We start from the raw sequence: 8,434 nt of genomic DNA on the forward strand, positions 1-8,434 counted from the left end.
TAGAACAGTTATTTTTTTAGTAAGGAAACAGCTTTGTTCACATATGAGGACATAATATCCCTGTATCTCCTGGAAAGTATGCTTGACTGTTTATCAAATCTGATGCACTATTTTTTTTTAAATGTCAAAAGAGACTTGATGTTCACAAACTCACCTGTTCAAATCCAACAGAAACACCTGTGGAATCTGTCAATCCAATCATTGTTCTATCCTTACAATATATCTTTCTAAAACATATATAATAGACAGATTTAAGAAAGACGTTGGTGTAAAATGTAGTTTTTGTAACAAATGCCCTCAAAGAATAATAATTCAATATTGAAAATCATTTTACCTTTCTTTCTTTGAGAATGTGTTGCTTGGACTACTTGATTACTGTATGCTGAAAAAGCAATCCTGCTCACTGAAATCTTTGATTGTTGATGTCCAAGTTTTACATTTGTTGTTGCAAATGCTGTGGAAAAGAATTTCTCTCAATATATCTACTTGCTAGAATATGTAACACACCTTTACGCTCCTGGGAATTTTATATCAGTTTGATCATTAGAAACAAAAAGGACAATACAATTAAACCAATACGGGGCATTGATGTTTCCCTCAAAGAAACATTTGTCTGATGCATTTTTGCACCAAGTGTCTGAAAGCAGTAAAGACAGTCAATCATCTACTTATTTAACAGTTTATTATACATTATTGCAACAATTTTTTTCCAAAGTCTGTTCTTCCACTATCGATCCTTGGGTGGATTTTTGTTGATGCGCCTCATGTGATACCTGTGAATAACAAAACACAACAATTGAAATTGATTAAAAAGTAAAAAAGTTCAAGTTCATCTTATTAAACTATTTATCTGAGCTAACAACCTGATTTTCCTTGTATTGGCCAGTACTATTAAAGAACTAATCTAAAAAAAGTATTGTAATAAAACAAGTAGTTCTTATCATTCTTGTATATTTTGAATCTCTAAACTAAAGTCTACTGGTTTCAAAGCTGCAGCTCGTTGTTTAACAATGTTTGATTAAGTTTGAGCCTGATCCTTTTTGGATATTTATTTTCAGAGTTTTCAGATTATTCCACAGAATAATGTGAAGCTTTATCAGGTAACATGAGTTAAAATTCTTAAAAATCTTAATTACTACAATGAATTCAGAAAAGACTAGGAGGAGTTGTACCTAACTTGATATTACACATATGGCTTCCCACATGCAGAAAGGGTCTTACAATGTGCACTAATCATTCCCTCAGTTCCACTCACATCTGAAGAGATTTAGAGTCACCTCTGACACTTGTGTCCTCTGCTGTTTGTTTGTATACTTACTGTCCTTTTGGATAAAACTGATGCTTGGTGGTGTAAAACATCTTCCCCAGCTCCTCCTCCGTCGGCCCCAGGTTGTTCTTCAGCACGTCCTTGCTGAGGTGGGCTTTCAAGACCTGATCGTGGGTCTCAGCAGCGTCGTTCACGGGGTCTGGTCTCTCGATAGGCTGCAAAGATATCCGGATCACTTGAATGTTTGACATGTGCTGGTTATCAGTTATCAATCGGCTTAATCAGCAGATTGTCTGCTGTTCTTCAATGTCATTTTATATGTTAAACGGATGTGCCTCCTCCTGACCAGGTGTGACCTCTGGGATGTAGTCTCTCTTACCTGGGTAAGCTCATATGGAATGTCGGCAGCAGGATGGTAACACACGATAGTTTTCCCATCCGAGGTCACACCAATTTCCACATTACTGAAATACAGAGATTAAAAAGTTAGTGAGTCTCAGGAACAGATGTCTTGCCAAGGTGCCAACATCTCCCAATGTTTACACTCATGCGTGCAATTCAAGCTACAGCTGATTGGATAAAAATGAAATAGAGCCAAAGAATGCAACAAAATAGCTAGTTAACTCCAGTATTTCTTGAGGCAGCGCTCTCATTCACTACATATATTATCAAAAATATTAACTAACAAATTAGCCAGACATATATTTGATTATTTCTAAATATATTTATAAATAATTTACATACCAGTTTAGGTCCAGTAAATGGCCACCGGTTTTTTGTCTTACTGGAAGCAAACAACCTACAGTTGGAAAAAAAGAGAGGCGTAATGAGTTAAGCATGCAAAAACACACATTTTCCATTTCATTTCTTGAGCTTCAGTGAATTAAACTGCCAGACTTTGTTTACATCCTGGAGTCAAGGTTAGCTTCTGTTAGCTTCCGTTAGCTTAGCACATATCAATCTCTTTATAAAAAGCTGTAACAGGTAATCTCTGTAAATATAACACCACTTTCAGTAAATGCGCACGGAGAACTTACTTTGTAGACATCGCTGCTTGGAGATGTTTCGCAGTTGATATAAAACGCCATGAAGATTAAACAAACGACCCGAAGCCATGCCTGGTTATTAGCACGTGTGCAGCGCTGAAATAGTTCCGTGCATGACAAATTTCTAGTTCTAGTTCCATGTCAGACAGCATTCTTTTACGTAAAAATAAATAAATAAAATAATATATATATATCATTATTGACCCATTCAAAAAGGTATTATGCTTTTTGCAATTCCAAAATCTTTTTCTTTACCTCTAAATATATTATTTTATCAAGACACCAAATGGTGTGAGCCCCTTCTACATTTGTCTTGAACATTTCCATCATGTTTGCTTTTTCACCTTTTTAAAAAAAAAAATCAATCAGGCTTAAACTTGTGCAGTCTGTCGAGCTTTCTCATCATTCTTCTTACCATATTTCTTAGGTGTGCTTCGGCTAATCACATTTCAAACAGTAGAAATATTGTGAATGTCTTCAAAAGTCCAGTACACACAATTACATCAGAATACACATTTTAGTTCATTTTCTTCTTGAACTTATTCTACTTCCAAAAGTAATTTTCTCTGAGGACATCAAACTTTTAATTCTGACCTCCATCCATCCTCCATCTCAATCAGCTTTATTGAAAACAATCATGTAAAAAATGAGAGATCAACATAGAAATGTAATAATGAAATGTATTTATTGAATACATACTATTTTTTATGTCTATTAAGGTTGTTTTTTTAGTCGTAACTCAGGAATGCATGTCCAAATATAAATCTGTGTTTTCAGTGGGGCACAATACATTATTTATAGTACAGGCAAAAGAAAATTGAGCAGAACTCAAAAGTAGGATCAACAGTTTAAATAGCAAACTCAAAATTGGAAATGAACTGAAAATGTTGCTTGACGTATTTCTTTGGAAGTGATGCTACTGCGAGCTCCTGTTTTCCTGTTTTCTCCAGGCCTGCAGTCATCGCATCCAGCCTCATCATATCCAAGTCTTTCCCCAGAAACCTGCGACTGCGCAGCGAAGCGCTGAGGCTGGACGGCGTTTCTCAGTTCGTTCATGTTCACGGGTTGGCTTTTCTTCAGGACCCTCACTACGACACTTCCATGTCAGACGTGGCTGCAGAGCTGGAAGCCTGTGATGCTGTTTGGGCCACCAGTCGCTCCCTGTTCCCAAACACCTCCGTCACTGAAACAGAGAGTCAGAACATCGCTGAGCATTGACAAAAACACTAAACAGGCACTCGTGCTATCTTCATTTAAGAACGCGTACCTGCTGCAACGTCGCTGATGTCCCAAACCCGCAGGCCTTCCTTCTGCCCTCCAAAGGCGTAAACGAACGGCAGGTCGGGGCAACAGGCAGTACAGAACAGCACGCCCTGCACAGAAAACACTCAAGCTTTCAGACCCGTGCATCGAAAAACACAATAAAAACCTCCTGCGACACGCTGGAAGTTGATCTTCTCACCATTTTCATGTCGCGTGTGTGCACCAGGCTGGGTTTGTTGCCCAAAATGTCCCAGATCTTGACGTGTTTGTCAGCCGAGGACGTGACGAGGCATCCTTTGATTTGGCTGCTGAGGTCCAGACCTGCAGGCACAAGAAGGTGTCGGAGAAAATCCACAGAGAGCTGCGTTAAAAAATCCATCCTGAGGCTGAAGCAATGCGAGGGTGAGTCTGTAACTGAAGACTTTAATATTAATTATAGATCAGCACCGATCAGAACACGAGCACAATGTGCTTTGAACCGAGAGTCACACTGTTTGAGTAGCATTAGCAAACTTCACACCAAGAAAACACTGATGCAACTGAAAAGGTTAGCGGACTTGAATCTGTGAGCAAGTTCATAGTGCATGGTTTGGTTGTATTTTGGGTGAAACTGAAAGAAAAAACTGTGATGCATTTGCCAAAAACGGCATCGTTTATTTTACAACATCGTCACAATGGGTTCATACCTGCTGAGATTAAAATTAAGAGGACACGTTTGGACCGCTCCAGAACACTTGATGTCAAATTCTGACTTTCACAGTGTTTAGAATTTACTGTCAAACACACGTTCCTACCCACCTGACACCTCTTCATCGTGCGCTTTGAGCGTGAACACGGGTTTATCTGAGCGTGCGTCCAGGCAGTAGACGAAGCCGTCCTCTGTGCTGGACTGAAACAGACCGTTTACCACAGAACGTAACAAAAGAAACAGATTTAGATTCCCAGACATCACAATTAAAACAAAAGACATGTTTAAATCCTTCACCAAGTGTGGTTGAAAGGCCAAACACAGACTGAAGAATATGAGAAAATATGAATTTATATACTTCCTTATTGAGTTCACTTGTACTATTAGATTCATATTTTAATGTTTCATTACAGGTAAATCTAATTTTTGCAGTTAGTTTTCCCCCTCTGACACCATTCGAAGAAATTAATTAAGTCCAGGACGGCCTTGTTTCGCCATTCGGGAGTGAAATGAGAGAATCTCCTCACCAGGAAGTTACAGGGTGAGAAATGGTTCCAGACCAGACGCTCCACTTGTCCGCTGAACCTCCAGGTCCGGTAGCTGCTGTCGGGGCTCCGGCAGTCGTACAGAACCGTCGTCCTGAAAGAGGAACAGCGTCAGCCGGAAACACGACGTTCGCTTCACGTTCGGGCGCGGAGCTCGTACTTGTCGTATGATCCTGAAATCAGCGTTTGGGCCTCGAACGGGTGGAACGTCACGGTCTGGACCTGAACGGAGGAAGGCGGTGTTTCTATCAGGTCTGGATTTCAGGGCGGCAAACGCACAGAACCCGCCGGCCGGGTACCTTATCGGTGTGTCTGCGCAGAGTCGTGGCTGGTTTGCCTTGAGAGATATCCCAGAGGATGACGGTGTCGTCTGCAGATCCACTGGCCAACACGTTCCTGAGCGACAATGACACAGATTACATTCATGTGAGCATCCGAAGGGGGTTATGTTAGGTTTGTTGAAAATCTTAGACTCATTAAGGTAAAAATCAAGCACTTTCTGACTTCCTGACTTGATCTGAGAGCTGTCGCATTAAATTCTCTCTTCTTTAAGTCTTGGATGTCACCTAATTGTTAATGTAGCTCAAGGGTGTCAAACACGAGGTCCGTGGGCCAAAACCGAGCCGCAGGATGATGCCGACCTGATCAGTTTGTTCCAGGATAAATCCAGCACGGCGTCTGTGTGTCCCTCCACGGGTTCTGCCGCCGCCGCTGCCGCCTGGTACCGGAACAAACAGGCAGCAAAGTGTTAAAACAGCTCTACGTTAACACGACGGTGAACAGACTTCCTGTGCAGAGTTTGCATGTTCTCTCTGTGGATGACTGTGCAAATGTGAACAAATGGAGGAAAAAGAAAAAAAAAACCCCAAGAGATCTCGTGCACAGAACGAAGATAGCACAAATTCTGACCTGAATTCATTACACGTGTTTAATGCGATCACACAGTGACTTCCAAACCTTCTTGCTCTTCTTCTTCTTCTTTGAGGCCTGCTTGCTGCCGAGGGAGAACACCGGCTCCAGGCAGTCCACCACGTCCAGGTCCCACACGTCGATCTGAGGAGTCATGTTGCCCACGGCTGCGTAGTTCGCTGCGGGAGACGCGGTTTGTTTTAACCTTCACTGAAGAGCGACATGAGCCGGCTCAGACTAGAGAAAGCACGGCGGGTTCCTCACATGACGTCTCCGAAGGGTTGGGGTCGAAGCTGAGCCACTCCACACACAGCGGGTAGGCTGGCAGCAGAACGTCGTGATGGACGTACAGAGAGTCCTCCTCGGAGTTGTAAACTGGAGAACATCGTTGTGTGAAAACATGGAAGCGAAATCAAAACTTTTTTTATCCTATTTAATAAACAAACGAAGGTTTTCACCAAAGATCTCCAAATTGCAGCAGTCCTTCTCCGCTTTCCCTGCCAGGATGAGGTTGTCCCCGGGTTTAATCTGGAAATCTTCACGCTCATATTGATCCTGAAAGAGGTAAAGTAATTATCCTAAAGCCTTTTTCAGATTAAGGGAAGAGGCTCCAATCCAGCTTAACCACCAGGAAAAATGTTCAAAATCTCAAAAGAAATTGATTTATTTTTTGTAATAATAAATTTCAATACAACAATGAGACCCTTGCTGAGATATCAATGATGCTGCCATGAAAGCTAGCTGCCTGGTCAGGGTCAGTTTGGAAAACCATGCATAATACAAGAACTACAAGAGAGTTTTTTTTTTTTTTTAAAACACTTCACTGTATTTTGCAGCAGAAGGCTTCGCTATAACTGGCTTCGTGTTGAAATTCTAGTCATTTTTGGTAGTAATTGTTTGGTTTTTCAAAAATACTGACATTGTCATCGCGTATACTCTTCACCACAGCAAAGAAAAGTTTGAATGTAAATTTTTGCATGGCAGTATTTTCCTGGTCCGGCTCACCCAAGATGAGATTGGGCTAATATGTGTTTGACACCCCTGGTTTAGACTGACAAAGGAGAAATCTATAGGAATGTTAGATATACAGGAAGATTTAACAACTTTACTGTAAACATGGCACAATTTGTCAAAACTACGGGATCTGAAAAGCTCAAACCACCAGAAACACAGATCACCACTTATTTACTCACCAGCTTCTCACACATTTTGAAATCAGTACAGTGAAAAAAACCCACAATATTGAAGAACTGTAAGATACTCAAACAAGAAACTACCTTAAAAAAATATGCAGAAGCTTTCACTTTATGCACATTTGTGTCATTTTATAGCCTAAATATTAACATAACCTCTGCCTGAATTAGAAATGGGTTCAATAGCAGGATACTTCCGTAGAAAAGAAACTGCAGAAAATGTCAGCAGGTAACCGCAGAAGCTACTCACAGTGTCTTTAATAGTGATATAAGGATCATCCTCGTTGCAGCTGTAAACTGTGAGTCCTGCCAGACTGTCGCCGAGGTTAGCCGTCACTGAAATTGAGACAGAAAATCAGGATCAGTCTGCACAACAGACTCAGAGAGACAAAAACTAAAACGTGACATCAAACAAATGAACTCCTTCACCTGTGTCCTCTTCATCATATTTATCCAGCCCGTACTCTGCCAGTTCATCATCGTCTTCCTTTGTTCCGCGGTTCTCATCCTCGATAGCTTCAGCACCTGCAGCGTCGTTTTGTTCAAGCGACACACCTTCGTCCTCCTCCTCTTCCTCCCCTGCCTCCAGTTCCCTGAGCAAAAAAAAAAAAAAAAAAAAATCCCACATAAATTAGCAAGGAAGTGACAAACTGGGATGCCAGAGGTAGGATCCAGATCAATTTTATTAACAAGAGGACACTTAAATAAGGTAGGTAAGAGATTCATCTGTTTAAACAAGTTCTCAGTGTGGAGCTGAAATCTTTGTACCAGTAAGATGCATCACAGGCCAAATTCACAGCTGCAACCAATTACAAAAAGGACTTGCTGTCTTCACTTCTCAGTAGAAAAAACTAATTATATAGCGAGTGTGTTTGTGTGTTTCTTTATCTGAACATACCCCAACTCCTCTTTAGCCTCAGTGATGATTCTCTGCAGTTCTTCTTGGCTCAACTCAACCTGCAGTCAAAAATAAGAAGTGGTTAAACGATATATAAACAAATAGAACATCAAACCACATGCTCTTAACATCATCATTTGAAGCTAACATACAGACTGCTCAACTGTAATCGAATCAGAGCAAAATAAACAGTATTAAAGACTTGACTTGAAACAGACCCGCTATTTAGTTTTCCCATAAACAGATCTTATATATCAGACATTACTCAAAATTTCAACACTGCTTGTTAATCGTTGTCAGTTAAAGAACAATAGCATAATCTTCCAGGAATTGTAAATGATGCCATGTTGACATGTTAGCTTCCAGGTGGCTAACGCCAGCTAGCTCCACAACACAAAGTTGGAGTAACTTACTTTATCCGGGGTTGCCTTGGCAACGCCTCGCTTCACCCAGCCGACACAGGTGATCTGGGCGCTCATCGCGGAGAAACGGAGCGATTCAACAACCAGCAACAAAGAGAAAGATAAAGGGGAAGAATTGGTTTCAAACAGCGTCTCACTCCGGGCACGCAGTGGGCGTACACGTGTGCGTGAAAGGACCCCGTGTCGCAGACAGTAGTCTGTTC

General features: G+C 41.1%; 2 protein-coding genes across 2 annotated transcripts; both read right to left on the reverse strand.

Annotated features, from left to right (window-relative positions):
- Window positions 1-668: 668 nt before the first annotated feature.
- Window positions 669-2,424, reverse strand: mrpl42 (mitochondrial ribosomal protein L42). The gene is made up of 5 exons (XM_030113539.1): window positions 2,305-2,424; window positions 2,012-2,066; window positions 1,647-1,731; window positions 1,319-1,482; window positions 669-773 (listed from the first exon to the last, which is right to left on the reverse strand). Exons 1-5 carry the CDS (start codon window positions 2,381-2,383, stop codon window positions 728-730), a joined length of 429 nt encoding a protein of 142 aa, XP_029969399.1. The 5' UTR covers window positions 2,384-2,424; the 3' UTR covers window positions 669-727.
- Window positions 2,425-2,979: 555 nt separating this feature from the next.
- Window positions 2,980-8,385, reverse strand: pwp1 (PWP1 homolog, endonuclein). The gene is made up of 15 exons (XM_030113411.1): window positions 8,223-8,385; window positions 7,810-7,868; window positions 7,341-7,504; window positions 7,162-7,247; window positions 6,177-6,273; window positions 5,983-6,093; window positions 5,767-5,897; window positions 5,451-5,527; window positions 5,109-5,205; window positions 4,970-5,031; window positions 4,792-4,903; window positions 4,375-4,465; window positions 3,776-3,897; window positions 3,581-3,686; window positions 2,980-3,496 (listed from the first exon to the last, which is right to left on the reverse strand). The coding sequence occupies exons 1-15, from the start codon at window positions 8,286-8,288 to the stop codon at window positions 3,402-3,404; spliced, it is 1,476 nt and encodes a 491-aa protein (XP_029969271.1). The 5' UTR covers window positions 8,289-8,385; the 3' UTR covers window positions 2,980-3,401.
- Window positions 8,386-8,434: the final 49 nt, after the last annotated feature.

The sequence above is a fragment of the Salarias fasciatus genome, chromosome 17 (genome assembly GCF_902148845.1).
Source record: "Salarias fasciatus chromosome 17, fSalaFa1.1, whole genome shotgun sequence".
NCBI classification, from domain to species: Eukaryota; Metazoa; Chordata; class Actinopteri; order Blenniiformes; family Blenniidae; genus Salarias; species Salarias fasciatus.

Excerpts from the sequence above, each read along its gene's own strand:
- mrpl42 (XM_030113539.1), bottom strand. The coding sequence starts at position 2,383 with ATGGCTTCGGGTCGTTTGTTTAATCTTCATGGCGTTTTATATCAACTG. Across the intron at positions 1,732-2,011 it reads CATTTACTGGACCTAAACTG|TAATGTGGAAATTGGTGTGA; the intron begins GTATGTAAATTA and ends TCTGTATTTCAG. Across the intron at positions 774-1,318 it reads CAGTTTTATCCAAAAGGACA|GTATCACATGAGGCGCATCA; the intron begins GTAAGTATACAA and ends TGTTATTCACAG.
- pwp1 (XM_030113411.1), bottom strand. The coding sequence starts at position 8,288 with ATGAGCGCCCAGATCACCTGTGTCGGCTGGGTGAAGCGAGGCGTTGCC. Across the intron at positions 7,869-8,222 it reads CCAAGGCAACCCCGGATAAA|GTTGAGTTGAGCCAAGAAGA; the intron begins GTAAGTTACTCC and ends TTTTGACTGCAG. Across the intron at positions 3,687-3,775 it reads ACACACGCGACATGAAAATG|GGCGTGCTGTTCTGTACTGC; the intron begins GTGAGAAGATCA and ends TTTTCTGTGCAG.